This window comes from Gymnoscopelus braueri (genome assembly GCF_963280865.1).
Source record: "Gymnoscopelus braueri genome assembly, chromosome: 2".
NCBI classification, from domain to species: domain Eukaryota; kingdom Metazoa; phylum Chordata; class Actinopteri; order Myctophiformes; family Myctophidae; genus Gymnoscopelus; species Gymnoscopelus braueri.
In genome coordinates, this window is record NC_137604.1 from 4583006 (window position 1) to 4601833 (window position 18828).

At 40.0% G+C, this 18828-nt stretch overlaps 1 protein-coding gene across 1 annotated transcript; it reads left to right on the forward strand.

Moving 5' to 3' along the window:
• Positions 1-1638: 1638 nt before the first annotated feature.
• On the forward strand, positions 1639-18265 carry LOC308075419 (5-hydroxytryptamine receptor 3A-like; the record flags this gene model as incomplete). The annotated part of the gene is made up of 11 exons (XM_080415293.1): positions 1639-1763; positions 4387-4470; positions 6227-6384; positions 8346-8390; positions 9318-9427; positions 12656-12825; positions 13956-14110; positions 14916-15126; positions 16400-16561; positions 16769-16857; positions 18038-18265. Exons 1-11 carry the CDS (start codon positions 1727-1729, stop codon positions 18263-18265), a joined length of 1449 nt encoding a protein of 482 aa, XP_080271419.1. The 5' UTR covers positions 1639-1726.
• Positions 18266-18828: the final 563 nt, after the last annotated feature.

The following is an 18828-nucleotide window of genomic DNA, read 5'->3' on the forward strand; positions in this document are numbered from 1 at the left end:
CTTCAACGTTTTTCAGTCCAAGGACCCCTTAGGTGAGAGAGAGATGAAGCAGGGACCCCCACTATATATTACATAACATTGTGTTGCAGATTAAAGCTTTTCATAGATGTTGGATTCATGTTAATGTGTATTTTCAGACATTTAACGACTTAAACCGTCAATACTTAGTAAACTTTCACTCTGTACTTGGTCTGCTCTTTTTTCCCCTCTTTGCCGAAAATAGCCGATCTACAAGCTCACAACGCCTCGCAGTGCGAGGCGTTGTGAGCTTGTAGATCGGCTATTTTCGGCCCGGTTCAAGTGTTGGTTAGTGTAAAAAACAATGATCATATCACACAGAGATTTTGCGGACCCCCTGTAGTAACTCTGAGGACCCCCTCATAAATATATTTTCAGACAGTTAACCACTTAAACAGTCAATACATAGAAAACTTGTACTTGTAAAACTTGCTATTTTTTCTCCTACACCAAAATTCTCTTTGACGAAAATAGCAGACACGTGAGCTTGTAGATCTGCTATTTTTGGCTAATGTTCCCCTCAGAATAGGGATGCTAGGTTTCAAGTGGTTAATGTACCAAAAAAAAGTTCCTATCACACGAAGATTTGGCGCCCCCTGTGTAGTAACTCTGAGGACCCCCTAGGGGTCCCGGACCCCCTGTTGAAGACCCCTGCTTTAGGGGCTCTGTACCAAGCTTAAAGGGCAGTTTGTTCCACATGTTCGCTGATGTATCCGCACTCTACGGTAGACAATGTTGTCTGGATGTTGCAGAGCGGCTCAGATGATGAAGTGGAGCTGCTCCGGTCGTCTTGAGAACCACCAGAAATAGAACAAAACATAAACAAAAAAAACAGGAGATGCGGCTCACAGGGGAGAGGGAAGGAACACACACACACACACACACACACACACACACACACACACACACACACACACACACACACACACACACACACACACACACACACACACACACACACACACACACACATAAACGCCCATGCCCAGAAACACACACACAGCACAGAGAGCGAGATGGAGAGAGACAATGCGAGAGAGAGAAAATGAGAGAGAGAGAGAGAGAGAGTTGTTTATGTGATGTGTGTTTGTTCAAAGTTTGTTTCAAGGACCGAAATGACCCCAGGATTCAACTGAAAGCTGACACAGTGTTCAATAATGCTCAGTTTCAAGTTGCTCCCAGGACCCATCATTTCATAATTTAAGGCACCTTCCTTTTGTAACTCAGGAGGCATTGTATGTACTAATTATATTATTGTACATGTATTTTGTATTAATTAGTGTTGTAGTGTATTAATTGTTATCTAGTGTTTCAGGGTATTAAACCCCCCCCCCCCCCCCTCCTTCCCTTCCCATAAAGGTCTGATCATAGACTCAGCCTTGCACAATGGCATTCCTGACAAGGCATTGGATTGAACTAAAGACAAAAAAATTATAAATATTTGGCAAGAACACAACTGTCTCTATAATGTGTCTTAATTCCCTCCCAGACATACAGCATCACAGTCTGTTACCACTGAGGGCGTGGCCTCTGTTTTCATATATTATTACACTGACCATGATGATTAAATGATGACTGTCATGCATTTTGCCCTCTTCCTCCTCTTTTGGGAATCAGGGCTGGGACTTGAAACTGCTGATTGATAAACATAGCAACTCAGTTTACATGCAGGCTACAGCCCAGAGGAGAAGAATCACTGTTACTCACAATGCTTGTTCATTTACTTTTCCTGCTCATCTTCACAGGTAAGACATATATCATCTCTGTCGGGCAGAAACCTCATGTCTCCATATTCTAACTTGTTGTGTTTTATCGTACATTTTTACCCGCCTTGATCATGCTACAGTGTCACACAAAAGTAGCAGATCTACAAGCTCTCGACGCGCTTCGAGCTTGTAGATCTGCTACTTTTGATGCTTCTAAATTTGAATCCTGAAAAGTAACAGTTTTGGACATATGAGGTTTCCACCCGACAGAGACGAGATGTAGAAACTAATATACTGTATGCATGCACTGTGAATTCCTGTATTCTGTTTAGCTTGTATGCGTGCTAAAACTATGTCCCAAACATAGTGATGTGATGATAGCTCTAGTCTACTGTAGCTTTATCAAATAAATCACCTTTGCATTTATTAATCTAGAATCTAGAATCTACATTATTTGTCAGTGAAGACAGAGGAAAGATTTAAAGGAGTAGTTCACACCAAAAAATACTTATTTTCTATCACTCACACATAACGCCCCATGAACCCTTGAATTCATGGAGATTTTTTTTAGTTTTTGTCGCATTCCTAAGCCAATAATTGATGACCGGCGATGACCGTCCGGTGGAGTCTATCCAAAGAGACTCAAAGAGTCTCAAAGAGTCTCAAAGAGACTCAAAGAGTTACTGAGCAGCCACCCGGTCATCGAATTATTGGCTTAGGAATGCGACAAAAACTATAAGATCTCCATGAATTCAAGGCTTCGTGGTGCTAATGGCAGGTGCAATTGATAGAAAATAAGCACTTTTTAACCACTCAAACCCTCTATCCTTAGTACACTAAGCTGACCGGGGTCGGCTCTGTACTTGGTCTGCTCTTTTTTTCCCTCCACAGCAAATCACTTTGCTGAAGATAGCCGATCTACAAGCTCACAATGCGTCACGCTGCGTACTCTCTGTATCCGTTTTGCCATAAATCATGACTCATGTCTCATTGCCATGAAACGTTATTTTTCAAATCAGTCTCATGGTGGCGCTATAACAGCGCACTTCATGTTTTGGCCTATAGCCTATTAAAAGAAACCCCCTGGATTCCTTGGATCATGCTGCAACTCCCCGTATATGCCCCGGCAATTTGTGCCCCACTAGATGTTCTGCCATTTTGTGTTTTATTCAAATCACACTTTTTTTTCAACTACTCATACATATTTATTTTATCAAAAAAATAATAATATTCCATTCAGATTGTCTATATTATGACTGACTTCCAAAGCGTGCAGGCCCTGGCTGGTCACCCTGGCCTGGCGGAGACCTAGCAGACTGTTTATTGGATAAGTAGCTACAATAACAAAAATCCTTCCAGTATATCATGATCTGCTTTGTTCAGAGGTGTTGTGAATTCAGGATGCAGGCTATTGATATTTCACTGATATATGATAACAGACATCCCACACTGGACAAATGAATTTTCGGGAGGTGGGGTTAACGGCCTGGGACCGGAGGGGGGAGGGTCACCGCTGGGCACCCGAGTGGGAAAACGTACATGACAAGACAATGTTAAAGTATAATTGATCATTAAGGTCGAAAAACTAAACAATGTTGATCTTCAAGTTACAAAGAGCTTGGCGTAGAGAGAAAAGGGAGTAAACAAGGTTTACTAAGTATTGAGGGTTTCAGTGGTTAAATGTCTGAAATAAACAAACAAACTAAATGTAACAAATTAATTTACACAACACTGATGATGATAGTCAAAGAAGCTATCTATGAAATCTATGAAAAAGTTTAATCTGCAACACAATTGTATACAATGGGCTAGTGGGGGGGGGTCTCTGCTTCATCTCTCTCTCAGCTAAGGGGTCCTTGGCCTGAAAAACGTTGAAGACCACTGGTCTAGTTTCATATTTTGCTAAGATAAACATATCATATGGTAAATGGAATATTAAATGAGATATGTGGTCAAGTCATAATAGCTCATGGTCACGGACAGTATGTACACCCTTTGGGTTGGATTACAGATTGAACAAACAATGAACACTGTCCAAATATCACTGCATTCTGCATTGTATCTTAATCATAACAAGAGGGAAACATTTTCTTGAGGAATTGAAGTTTGGAAAGTGTTTTAACCCATGAAGACCTGATGCCCATTCTACAAAAACAACAATTCTAAATCAGTGGCTCTCAAACGTTTTCGTGCCAAGGACCCCCAAATTCATATGTATTTTTCCAGTTTTTAATGGGTTAACCACATGAACCCTCCTAGCGTCCCTATCATGGATGTGAACGTTCGGCAAAAAATAGCAGATCTACAAGCTCGCAAGCCACATATTTTTGTGTAGAGGGGAAAAAAGACCGGACCTCGTCAAAATGACTAGATATACAGGTTTTGTATAGCATTTGTAGGAATAGTAGGCCTTAATTGTCAAATGTTCAATCATGTTCTTATTATGTATACTTTACATTACTTAAGAGCATTTTCCAAATATAGTATTTCGGGAAAATATCCAATTTTACATGTAGGTGCCCCACTTCCTTAGTGCCCACTCTTCTGTTACCTTCACATTTAGCTCTTCTTGCCAAAATTCAATCAACGCATACAAGTTATCCATAGTAAACCACATGTCCCTGGTGTCCATACTGAACCACATGTCCCTGCATGGTGCCAGGCTCAGTATCATTAACTGCAGCCACGACAACCATGATGCCAACCCTGACCCCTCCCCATGACCTGGATCCCACTGCAGGACAAGGTGAGTACAATTGTGTTCAATAACAGTCAACAGAGGAGTATGTTGGGGGTAAAAAAAATATCCTAGGCTCAATATATTAGGCTCTATGCACAGCAGCCATATTGGAAAGAAATTGGGCCTCTTCCTTACTTCCTTCGCAGGTGTTACCAATGATACTAATGAAGGCTCTGTTCCATTCTGGTCAAACAGAGTCAGGGTGTTGACTCAATGGAAACGCTAGTAGTAGTAGTAGGCCTAGTAGTAGTATAATAGTAGTATAATTCGAAGCACGGAAGTCGGCGAGTAATTATTTAATTACAGATAAAAGGGTTGGGAGTTTATAAGTTTTACTCACTCCTTTTGGATATGTTTAGATTACCTGCTCTATTTTTCTCGTTTCTTTTTTTGGCTATATTTTAATCTGATATTTAGTTCAAGTCTATTTCTTTGTCTGTTTTCATTAACATTTTCAAAATAAACATGACTAAACTAAACTATACTGATCAAGGCTCTGTTCCATTTAGTGTGGCACAGTGGTTCTCAAAAGTTTTAATTTCAAGGACCCTCAAACTCTGAAAGTGTACAAATGGACAGAACCAAATGGACCCGTAAGGGTCCATTTGGTTTGTACACTCTCAAAGTTACACACCCGTAAGGGAGCATTTGGAAACCATTACTAATGAAGGCTCTGTTCCATTCTGGTCAAACAGAGTCAGGGTGTTGACTCAATGGAAACGCTAGTAGTAGTAGTAGGCCTAGTAGTAGTATAATAGTAGTATAATTCGAAGCACGGAAGTCGGCGAGTAATTATTTAATTACAGATAAAAGGGGTGGGAGTTTATACGTTTTACTCACTCCTTTTGGATATGTTTAGATTACCTGCTCTATTTTTCTCGTTTCTTTTTTGGCTATATTTTAATCTGATATTTAGTTCAAGTGTATTTCTTTGTGATTTCAAAAGTGCAAAAAAAAAATCTGTTTTTATTAACATTTTCTAAATAAAACGACTAAACTAAACTATACAGATTTAAGGCTCTGTTCCATTTAGTGTAGCACAGTAGTTCTCAAAGGTTTTAATTTCAAGGACCCTCATAACTCTGAGTGTACAAATGTCACACACCCGTAAGGGAGCATTTGGAAACCGCTCAGGGAACCATGAGGGTCCCTGGACCACACTTTGAGACCCACTGGTGTAGCAGAGTGTTTCCAGTGAGTCAGTCAGCACCCTGACTCTGTTTGACCAGAATGGAACAGAGCCTTCATTAGTATCATTGGCAACAACCTGTGAAGGAAGTAAGGAAGAGGCCCAATTTCTTTCCAATATGGTCGCTGTGCATAGAGCCTGCATTCTCTTTCATTTGAAACATAAAGGTTTCTACGCAGTGAGGGCCGTGGCCAATCAGGGGCCGGTCAGACAACTGTGTCAGCTTCATCAGCTTCCTCGTTCACTTCCGTTATACAGGAGAAAGGGAGTGGAGCATCCAGTTGCATGCCTTGGCGGCGCTTAAGCGTGTGATGCGATGTGACGCATTGTGAGCTTGTAGATCTGTTATTTTAAAAAGATTTGTATGCAATCTATACATTTGAAAACTTGTGAAACGGGACCTTCTGCATAATGAGTACTTTTGGTACTTTAAGTACATTTTGATGCCAATACTTTTGTACTTTTACTCGAGTAGATTTTGAATACCGAACTTATACTTGTAACAGACTATTTCTACAATAGGGTATTGATACTTTTACTTAAGTAAAAACATGTGAGTGCTTCTTCCATCAGTGGTTTCAGGTAAACAGGCGTGTAGCCTCCATGCTGTGGTAGAACACCTGGACATGAGAGCAGACAACAGGCTGTACACGGCCACACGGCCCGTCCTCAACCACACACAGCCCACCGTGGTGTGGATGCTCGTGGCGCTCACCGCTATTCTAGACGTGGTAAGTGAAACATCGTGTTTCTGCTCTACAAATCTGAATCTTGTTTATTGTCACATTACAGGTTTATTAAGGTGTAAAAAACAGTGGGTGAAATGTGTTTTTGTCAGTGGTGGAAAAATTACTCAACTGTTTTACTTAAGTAAAAGTATTAATACTTCAATGTAGAAGTTGCATGAGCATACAGCAGCTGGTACTGTTCAGAAAATAAGAAAACAAAAAAGAAATTGAATTCAGAAGACATTTGTAGAATCCCCAGAAGCAAAGATTTGAGTAAAATATGTTCGCTTAAAAAAAAATATATATATATATATATATTCAAAGATTCGCACACATTTTCACTATTTAAAGAAAATAGCAGATCTACAAGTGCCGCGCTACGAGCTTGTAGATCTGCTATTTTTAAATAGCCCAAAGACATCTAAAATGACACAGATGCGTTCCCGGTCGTGTTGGGTTAAGGTGCAGAGTAACATTGGACAATGACAATAGTAAGTCATGTAAGAAAGAGTCAGTTCTGTGCCACACACATGTCAGAAGGTGTAAATCCAGTCCGGCATGATGCAGTTATATGTGATCAGTGTATTAGCAAAGTAAGCTCTATACCCAATTTGTAACCCCAGGTCTCTGATGATATTTTATACTTTGTCATATGACAGATCTATCACATTGTGAGCTGGTAGAACTGCAATTTTGTTGCTATATGTGAGAATGTTTGCCTAATGACATGCCTCAAATTGGGAGTCATAGTTCAGTGGTTCTCAACCTGTGGGTGGGTCCCCACATAAATCTTTGGGGGGTTCCCAGATGACAGTAAAATTATATATTTTTCTAATATATTTTTGGGGCTGTTGGGCTTGTAGATCGGCCATTTTCACAATATTTATCTGTGGAACTGAGTCAAAATAAATTATTAGTTTATGATGACAACTCCTATACTTTCCAAGTGCTTGTCAGGGTGGGGGGGGGGGATTATTTAGGGGGGTGCCATAGTTAGTTGATGTGGTTTACAGTAACTGGCTGGGCAACCAGGGAGCCATGATATACTGTAGGCCTATTATTTATTTGTTTGCATTCAGATCTTTATACAAGTAACTGTTTTATGTCAAGGACCCCTAAATTGATTTATATTTGAAAATGTTTTGTGCCAGGGACCTCCAGAAGATGTGTGTTTATACAGTACAAGCTCGCAGCAGGGCACAAAGTGACACACTGTGAGCTTGTATATCTGCTATTTTTGAATAGCCATCGTATAAAACACGGATAAAGTAGTTAAAATGACCCCCTTGAACCCACTCAAGGACCCCCTCGTGGTCCCCGGACCCCACTTTGAGAACCACTGCTCTATACTGTATGTGTGCATGTGAACCTCATCTGTACTGTGCATTTTAGTTTGCATATACTTATTTACAATCGCTCTTCTTAGCAGTGGTTGAAAAAGTACTCAAATGTTTTACTTAAAGTAAAAGTATTAATACTGCAATGTAGAAATACTCTGTTACAAGTGAAAGTCCGGAATTCAAAATTTACTTGAGAATAAAAGTACAGAAGTATTGGTATGAAAATACAGTTTTAAGTACAAAGTACTCATTAAGCAGAATGTCCCATTTCAATTTTTCAAAAATAGCAGATCTACAAGCTCACAATGCGTCGCATCACGACATATTGTGAGCTTGTAGAAATAGCCGAAATGTATATAGGGTTGAAGTGGTACAAAGTAACTAGTAACTAAAGTTTTCAAATAAATGTAGTGGAGTAAAAGTACAATATTTGGATCCGAGATATAGAGGAGTATAAGTAAAAAATATTGGAAATCGGAAATACTCAAGTAAAGTACAAATACCTCAAAATTGTCTTAAGTAAATGTACTTAGTTACTTTCCACCACTGCTTGTTAGTTAGTTTTCAGTTATGAGTTGTGATAGTCAGCTGGTCAATGCTCATCTTGTGTGTGTTTCCTCATAGGTGGAGAAAGACCTGAAACTGGTTTCAAGCATGTGGATTCAAATGGTGAGCTCTGGTTAGATATCCTCGCTGTATAGGGTGGAAAATGTATTGATTGAATGTTTGTTTGTTTGTTTGTTTGTTTGTTTGTTTGTTTGTTTGTTTGTTTCCAAAATACAGAATACGGTATTTAGGTGTAAAATAAATAAATAAATTTCTGGTAAATTTCTGGTGCCTGTGAGTGTCAGGGGCAGACAATAGCAAATATAAGTGGTTGATTGTAGTGTTTAGAGAAGTGATCAAAAACACATTTATTTGGAATTGGTAAATATACCAGTGAATGCTTATATTAAAACATGTTTTTGTTTAATTGAAAAAGTTACAAATTATGACTTAAATATTATTCCTGATTTAGGGGGCACGGTGGCGCAGTCGGTAGCGCTGTCGCCTCACAGCTAGAGGGTCCTCGGTTTGATTCCTGCCGGGGACGCTGTGGGCTCCGCGTCATCAGTGCCCATACCCTAGGAGTTTGTATGTTCTCCCCGTGTCTCCTAGGGTAGTTAATACCCTCACAAAAACATGTAGTAATCCTGGTCGCTATACCGCCTCCCCCATGACAGCTGGGGTGCCTGATGGAGGGGAAAGGAACTGGTTGGAATAACGTGTTCCTTCCACGCGCTACGTCCTACCGGGGAAACTCCCCCCTGTCAGGTGCTAGAAGGTCAGTTGGCTCTCATGCATTGAAGGAGGCATGAGCTCGGCTCTGGGCTCCCTAGGCTGGCGGGGGGAGTGTAGCGCCCAGGATAACTTAGATAATTTGCACCGGGTGAAAAGGGGTTACAAAATCTTGGGATAAAAAAATAAAAACACTTTCATTTGGAATGGGTAAATAGACCAGTGAAAGCTTATAGTAAAACATGTTTTTGTTCAATTGAAAAAGTTACACATTATGACTTTAAAATGATTCCTGATTTAAATGTCCTTCTCCTGCAGATGTGGGATAATGAGCACATATCCTGGGACCCCTCTAAGTTCTGTGGAATTGAGGAAATTTCTGTCCCCACTGAATGGCTGTGGAAGCCAGACATCATCATCGAAGAGAGGTATGGATACACGCGTGCAGCCATGCTGTACATTACACACACACACACACACGCACACACGCACTAAAAGTGCATACAAAAGTATTGGAATCAAAAGGTACTTAAAGTACCAAAAAGTTCAAAATGTATAAAATGTCGAACAAATATTTTGAAAATAGCCGATCTCCAACCTCACAATGCGTTGCAATGCATTGTGAGTTTGTAGATCGTCTATTTTCAAATGGCCGAAATGCATATAGGGCTGAAGTGGGTAATGTATGTTTTGTAATAATAATTAAAATCTACAAAGTAACTAGTAACTAAAGTTTTCAAATAATTGTATTGGAGTAAAAGAACAATATTTGACTCTGAGAAGTAGTGGAGTAGAGGAAGAGGGAAGAGGGACAGCTGCAGAAAGAGAGAGAGAGGGAGAGAGAGGTTCAGCCTGGATGGAGTGGGAGAGTCTGACAGAAGGATGGAGCAAGGAGGCCCTCTAGGGGCGGAGTTAGGTACAGCAGTGATGGACAGGCCCCAGGAAAGAAATTCCACACAAATACACATCATCATCATCATCATCATCATCATCATCACATGATGAAACCTCTGAGGACGAGGGAGCAGAGCCTGTGAGAGTGATTGACGAGATACTCAGGGTAATCACAAGCAGAACAAAAAGGATGTTGTCTAAAATGGTGAAAACAGGGCCAAACACAGCTGGTTACCATGCCAACATCATAATAATTCATAATCAGTCATTGATGCTGTTGTTGATTATGTTGCGTATTTATGTCATGTTATAATTCATTACGATGTTGATCATGCTGTGTCCGGGTAGGTCAGTCGGTAGAGCTCCTGCCTGTAGGCTATCCTGAGCACCGCCAACTCAGTGTATGAATAGTATTGATTGATTGTTTGAATACTTTATTTAGAAGGTTGCAGAGAAAAAGCACATGGAAGTACAGTTTACAATACACGGTCAACTCAAATGGATTGCTCATGAAAGCCGCAATGGCTTGTTTCAAATGAGATCCCCACACACTCAATTCATGGAGACATTAAAAAACAGACAGATAAACACTACAACATATAAACAGTTTAAAGGTAAGGGGAAAAAAAGTACAGTAAACAGTTCAGGGGGGGGGGGGTTAGGTTATGACTTTAACAGGGGCCCGTTTGGAATTGCAGCCTCCTGAAGGTATTTTTTTAGGGCAGTTTTGAAAGTGAGTAGGGTTAAAAAAAAAAAAAAGTAAGTAAAAAAATCCTCAAAAGTGTACCTAAGTAAATGTACTTAGTTACTTTACACCACTGGTGTTACACAATGTGAAATGAAAACATTCTGGAAAGCTGTGTGTGTTGTTAGGAAAATTAGATTTAAAGTCTATAAGTATGATACATGTGTCTGTAGAAAACTGCATAATTGTAAGAGTAAAAAGGGGGAACTAACACATCTAGAATAGAAGACCTTTGATTTATAGCTATGATAGTCATATGATGTTTTGACATTTTGTATAGTGGCTCATGTTTATATCCTGGTATTTACACATATAACTGCTCTAAGTTCAAATATTCTGATCACTTAAAGGGGAAATCCACCCATTTTCAATATTTAACTATGTCATTAATATAGCATAAAGGAGTTGTGTGGAAATAAGAAAAAATTAAAAAAAAAATTAACATTGCAAAAAAATTTAACATTGCAAAAAAATTAACATTGCAAATTACACTGTGATGACTCATCACAGTGTAATTTGCAATGTTAATTTTTTTGCAATGTTAAATTTTTTTGCAATGTTAATTTTTTTTTAAATTTTTTCTTATTTCCACACAACTCCTTTATGCTATATTAATGACATAGTTAAATATTGAAAATGGGTGGATTTCCCCTTTAAGCCACACATTGATATAGACCTTTATACTGTGCGTATATTTTAATCACTGGTATGACTAAAAGTGTTGAGTTTTAGTTTAACTGTGTCATTATAACTTTATTCAAAGAAAATGTGTTTACCAAGAATGAGAGGAGATCATAGTGAAAGGAGGCCCTGTCTCTCCCTCACTCTCATTCACTCCCTTTCTTCAGAGGAATGTCTCACTGGAAATACAGGCTTGATTGATTGATTGATTGATTGATGTAGTTTATTTAGAAAGACATGAGAATAGTACATGACAGTACATAACAGTACATGGAAGTACAAATTCACAATACAAGGTCTACTAAACTGGAAACCCTCATTAAGCATAACGCTTGTTTAAGATGAGAACCCCATGCACACAAATCATGATGAAGGCACTAGTGGTGCCTAAAAAATAATAATATTGGGTCATAACAATCGTATACTCTTGTTGTAATACTCTTATAGTAATATACTAAAAGCTTTATATGGATAACAAAATGACATAAAATTACACAGCAGTATTCAGAGTGTTAGTTCCCAGGAAATAGAAACTAAAAATGCCATAAAGCTTGGCCAAATTATTAGACAAAGGTCTCATAGAAGCTTATCAGCGCCTAAAAGTTAGGGAGGGTAGCCATCGAAGGGAGGTGAGGAGCCCAGAGGCCTGTGACGGGAAGGCGTGAAGATACCAAGGCTACGGTCCAGCGTGAGAACAGCAGGAAGAGTGATCAACCAACTTCTGCAACCAACAGCGACATCTATTGATAATGTTTTATGAAAATGTATATTATCGCTGGATTAGGGAAAGGATGCTTCAGTGCAGAAATCGCCCTGTCTCGAGCATCATTACTCTGTGAGAGGGATAGATTTTTGTATCCAGCGCGCTGTTATTGAGTGGTATTGTATCTTTATTGTTTGTTTGATAATTCATTCTAATAGTTCATAGGCTCATAAATAATTGTAAACTTAGTTTAAAGATAATAAATGATTTGATCTCACAATTGTAAATCTCCTGTCACTTTCATTTTTAAGGGTGTTTAAACGTCTCCCCACTTAACAGAACCACTGAACCAAGTACCTTATCTAGATTTACTTTTAATGGTGTCATAGGTTCAGCAGTAAATCTAACAGTGTGTGTGCCGTGTGTGTGCGTGTGCGTGCGTGCGTGCGTGTGTGTGTGTGTGTGTGTGTGTGTGTGTGTGTGTGTGTGTGTGTGTGTGTGTGTGTGTGTGTGTGTGTGTGTGTGTGTGTGTGTGTGTGTGTGTGTGTGTGTGTGTGTGTGTGTGTGTGTGTGTGTGTGTGTGTGTGTGTGTGTGTGTGCGCGTGTGTGTGTGTGTGTGTGTGTCTCTTCCAGGTTAGAGATGGATAAGGTGGTTCTGAGCCCCTACGTCCTCATAGACAGCAATGGGACGGTCATGGCTCTGAACAAAGAGGTGGTGGTCAGCATGTGCAGGATGAACGTCTACAAGTTCCCCTTCGACACTCAGTCCTGCAACCTCACCTTTTCCTCTGGGATATATTACTGTGAGGGTTATATTACTGTGAGGGTTATATTACTGTGGGATATATTACTGTGAGGTTTATATTACTGTGGGATATATTACTGTGAGGGTTATATTACTGTGGGATATATTACTGTGAGGGTTATATTACTGTGGGATATATTACTGTGAGGGTTATATTACTGTGGGATATATTACTGTGAGGGAGTCACCTGTTTGTGTTTAAAAACCCTTTAAGACGGGAAACGCATCTGTGTCATTTTTAGATTTCTTTGGCTATTCAAAAATAGCAGATGTACTTGTAGATCTGCTATTTTTGATTTATTTTTCTTTATTTTTCCTTTATTTATTCAGGGAAGCCCATTGAGAGCAAGCTCTCTTTTTCAAGGGCGCCCTGATAACAGCATATAAAACATATCAAATACACACAAAATGATGAGCTTGTAGATCTGCTATTTTTGAGAAATCTTGAAAATGTGTGCAAATCTTTGAATATATAGGTTTGAATATATATGGGGGTCCGCGGTCAAAAACATCATCATTTTGGGGGTCCTTCCTGGAAAGGCTGGAGCACCACTGATTTAGCAAGTTTTTTCGAAAAGCTGTTATAATATTCAAAGATTTGGGTGGGTGGGTGGTGTGTGTGTGTGTGTGTGTGTGTGTGTGTGTGTGTGTAGGAGCCACAAAGTTGTCATTTAAGTAAAAGTATCACTAGGATCACTACTGCAATATAGAAATACTCTGTAACAAGTAAAAGTCCGGAATTCAAAATGTACTTGAGTTAAAGTACAAAAGCATTGGCATCAAAATCTTTTTGAAAATAGCCGATCTACAAGCTCACAATGTGTCGCATCGCATTGTGAGCTTGTCGATCAGCTATTTTCAAATGGTCGAAATGTATATAGGGCTGAAGTGGTTAATGTATGTTGTGTAATAATAATCTAAATCAGCAAAGTAACTAGTAACTGAAGTCAAATAAATGTAGTGGAGTAGAAGTAAAAGTATTGGAAATTAGAAATACTCTAGTAAAGTACCAAATACCTCAAAATTGCTACTCTAGGTACAGTAGGCTACTAGATAAATAAATACAAAGTACTTAGTTACTTTCCACCAATGATTACCTTGTTGTTTCATCCTCCGTTCCTTCACCAGCCGATCAGCTGAAGCTCAAGACATCCGTTGACAACGAAGACATCAGATTCATAACCACCATGATGATTAGAGAGGAGTACGACTGGATGTTTGAAGACTTCTCCTTCATGGAAGTCAACGAGACGGGCCTCAGACCCCAGATGATCGTCTACACTGTAACTATCACACAAGCATTGGTTCAGGGACCCCCAGGGGTCCTTGGGGGGGGTTCCAGGGGCTCCCCAGCTAAATGTGTTCATATATATAGCGTTACAATAATTTGACACTTTAAACAATTTGACAATTTAACACTTTAAACCTCTTTTTACTTTGGCTATTCAAAAATAGCAGATCTACAAGCTCATAGTGCTATGAGCTTGTAGATCTGTTATTTCAGAAAAAATCTTTGAATATATATATTTTTCTATTAACATGTTGGATTCATGTTAATCCACTTTAAACCCTCAACACTTAGTAAACTTGACCTTTGCTCTGTACTTGGTTCGCTCTTTTTTCCTTCTACACCAAACCTCTTCACCGAAAATAGCCAGATCTGCTATTCTCCGCGAATGTGCCCCCTACAATAGGGATGTTCGGCTTCAAGTGGTTAATGTGAAAAGAAAACAGTAGTTCCTATCACGTAAATATTTGCCGGACCCCCTGCAATAGCTCTGAGGACCCCCTAGGGGTCCCGGACCCCCTGTTGAAGACCCGTGGGCTAGGGTGTTTTCTACATTTTAATGTGAATGGCCACACTTGCACTTGTCAAATCTGAGCTGTCTCTCTATAGACCCCTTAACAGACGACGTCTCACACACACACACACACACAGGGGGTTGGGGTGTGCTGAAACCAGCGCACCCCAAAACAACAGGTTGAGATCTGATTGCATGAAACAATCACCTGTGCGTCCAGTCTCAATGTAGGTAAACAAATAATTGGTCTATAGGCTGACCTTCTAACATCTCCTCCTCCTATTAGGTCACTATGAAGAGGAAGGCCGTCCTCTACATCGTCAACTTCCTGTTGCCCGTCTTGTTCTTCCTGTGTCTGGACATGGCGTCTTTCCTGATCTCGGACGGCAGCGGCGAGAAGCTGAGCTTCAAGGTCACCGTGCTGCTCGCCGTCACCGTTTTACAGCTGATTCTCAACGAGATCCTGCCCGCCACGTCCAACAGAATGCCCATCATAGGTAAATGGCTCATGGGATTTGGGCTGTGGCCCCCCAAAGCAACACTGTCGATCTGAAAATGTTTTTGAAACATTTCTTGTTTGGGGTCCCTGACCACCGACAGTGATGGGAAAAGTACTCAGTGTCTTTACTTTAAGTAAAAGTATCAATACTGCAATATAGAGATTCTTTTTCAAGTCAAAGTCCGCAATTAAAAATGTACTTGAGTAAAAGTACAAAGGTATTGGCATCAAAATGTACTTAAAGTACCAAATGTAAAAGTAGGGTTATGCAGAATGTCCCATTTCACAAGTTTTCAAATGTATAACAATCTTTTGAAAATCTTTTGAAAAGCAGATCTACAAGGTCACAACACGTCGCATCGCGGCACGTTGTAAGCTTGTAGATCGGCTATTTTCAAGTAGATGAAATATCACTTCAGTTCAACCACTTATACTTGACTTGCACTGTAGGCCAAAGAAACTGGTGTACCACACACACACACACACACACACACACACACACACACACACACACACACACACACACACACACACACACACACACACACACACACACACACACACACACACACACACACACACACACACACACACACACATATTTTGGGATTGTCTTCTTTGGTATACTGCCGAACGTAAATATAATCCAGTGCCAAGCTCATAGCGTGGCACTCTGTGCCACGCTATGAGCTTGTATTGCAATTTTTGAAAGATCTTGTCAATTTGTGCAAATATTTGAATATACAGTATATATATTTTTTTAAAGTGAACATTTTCAACTTCAATTTTCAACTTCAATATTTGCTTCTGGGGGTCCCTGGAACAAAATATTTTGAGATGGAGGTCCGCGGCCAAATACATATAATTTTGGGGGTCCTTGACATGGAAAAGGTTGGAGCATGCACATATAGCAACATACCGTTAGGATTTAGATTTCTTTTTAGACATGCATATGACCACGGACCCTCATCTCAAAATGTTTTGTTCCAGGGACCCACCTGAAGCAAAGATTTGAGTTACAAATGTTTACTTAAAAACTATATATTCAAAGATTTGCACACATTTTCAAGATCTTTCAAAAATAGCAGATCTACAAGCACCCGGTTTTGATGCGATAATGAACGCTTGGACCTTGAGAAGAATTGGGGCCAGCTCTACTACATGGGATACATTTGTATCTGTTGAATTAGCATTGACATACACAGTTTGATTAGATAACAATGTATTTAGACGTTATGGTTACATTTACCTAATTGTGTCTCTGCTCACAGCCATGTACTGCTGTGGGAGCTTTGCTCTGATGCTGCTAAGTCTGCTGGAGACCATTCTGGTGACGTATCTGTTGGAAAAGGACTCTCTCCGCCAGAAGACAGAGACGGACAAAGCCCACAACCTGAAGGAGGACGAGGCCCAAGGCCACAGCCGTGGCAGAGGTGAGACCATTGCTGTACAATTATGATTAAGTCCTGTGTAAAAAAAACGTTCTGTTATTGAACAAACACTCTGTAGCCATGCATACTATCATAAAATAGTGGTTAAACCTTTTGGAAAATGTCTTGTTTTGACCAAAAAATATCACTCACCCTCCCTTTAATATTGTGAATCATATAACTCATAACGTGGACTGTGTGTCATTGCAGAGAGGAGATGTAAGTGGTGTCCATGCTTTCACAATGTCCCTGGTGGTGATGAGGGAGACACACATGAGCTTCAGAGTGCGGCTGGAGAGGTTAGCATGATGTCACCATGGTGTTTGTACATGTGTGTAGGCCTAGTGTACTGTACAAACACAAAACATTGGGGGCTACGGGTGAAAATGTGCATTTGCTAAATCTGGTGTATTATGAACTGTTCATTATGCGCTGTCCCATCTAAATAAACAAATAAGTAAAGTAACCATTTGGACAAATAATAAGGATTGTCGTACTTTAATTGTTAGATACATAGATACCTTTATTATCCCGCGGGGGAATTCAATCGCCCAGAGGTGGCACAGAGGTTACAGAGTTACAGGTAAAGAGTAAGGAAAATAAAAACACTGTTGTGTACAGCGATACAAGGCAAAAAGAAAAACAGCAAGCATCAACAATACAGAGCAACGGTATACAGAAGTAAAACCTCTACAAATGTCCAGTGTCTCACCGTATCCCGTCATAAGACCATTAAAGTGTCTATTACAATCAGTTGGCCCAAAAAGCAAATGTCAAACGACTGACCACTCTTACACATCATCTACTCAGGCTTTTTTGTGCACCCCAGACAATGTTTAATTGCTTGATTCAATATGTAGATATTTGATATTCATTCATAGGCATATGGGCATACACTGATGACATCAGGAATCTCCACTTGGGCATGAAAGGGAGACAGACAGACAGACAGACAGACAGACAGACAGGCAGGCAGGCAGGCAGGCAGGCAGACAGACAGACAGACAGACAGACAGACAGACAGACAGACAGGCAGACAGGCAGACAGGCAGACAGACAGACAGACAGACAGACAGACAGACAGACAGACAGACAGACAGACAGACAGACAGACAGCTCCATAACTGACATACTGGTACAACGGGTAGTGCTGCACCGGGTGGTGCATGGATTCCCTACTTGCATTATTCATGAGTAGGCCGATGCCCAGGTCTAGTATGTGAAAAAACATGACCCCCTTAGATGGATAAAATCAGTCACCAGAACCAAGGACTTGTGTTGTCAATGAATCTGACATGGTTAAAATGGAGTTTGAACTTACAATGAGTTTATAGGTCTAATAAAATGTATGTCAAATATCTACATTTTGAATCAAGCTACTTAAAAACTGTCTGGGGTGCAAACACAAGCCAGAGTAGATGAGAAGAATTGCTTTAAAGTGAAATATCCTTTAAAAACACTAATATCTATCTGTTTCAGGACAGTAATCTCAAAGAGGAATCCCATGGATTCCGGGTGATCCTGGATGAGTTGAGAGATCTGGAGAAGAATGTGCATTTGTTCTTTAAGAGCAAGGAAGATGGAGGCCGGCCTGGTTACTGGAGCAGAATGGCCACGACAATCAACAGAGCGTTCTTCATTTTCTATGTAACAACAGTCATGGTGTTTCTGATCGTCATCTATAACCAATGGAATCCTGAATACTAAAACCTGACACGCTGCAGCTATAGAGAAGTGGTTCTCAACCTGTGGGTCGGCACCCCCAGGGGGGCAGTGTTGATTTCATCGACTAAAACTATGACGAAAAATGTTGGTCGACTACCTTTTTTCACTGACGAAAACTAAATAAAAACTAAATAAAAACCAAGCTACGATGACTAAAACTAAGACTAAATATATTGACAATTTTGTCAACATATAAAAACTAGAGTAAAATGTTAGTGAGGGATCTAGTGGAGAAGAGATCCAGTAGAACTAAAAAGTGAAGTCATTTTATGTTTGGTTGCGCTCGAGTGTTGCGCTCTGAAAATAGCCGATCTACAAGCTCACAACGCGTCGCAGCGCGACGCGTTGTGAGCTTGTAGATCGGCTATTTTCAGCATGCAACCAAGTGTAAAATCAGCCATTACAACGCCATTTGACATAAAAATTTAAATTTAATTAAATGAAAAAAGACCATTACTGCATAATTATTTTTAACATAGCTGATCTACAAGCTCACAACGCCTCGCAGATCGGCTATTTTCACAATATTCATCTGTGGAGCTGAG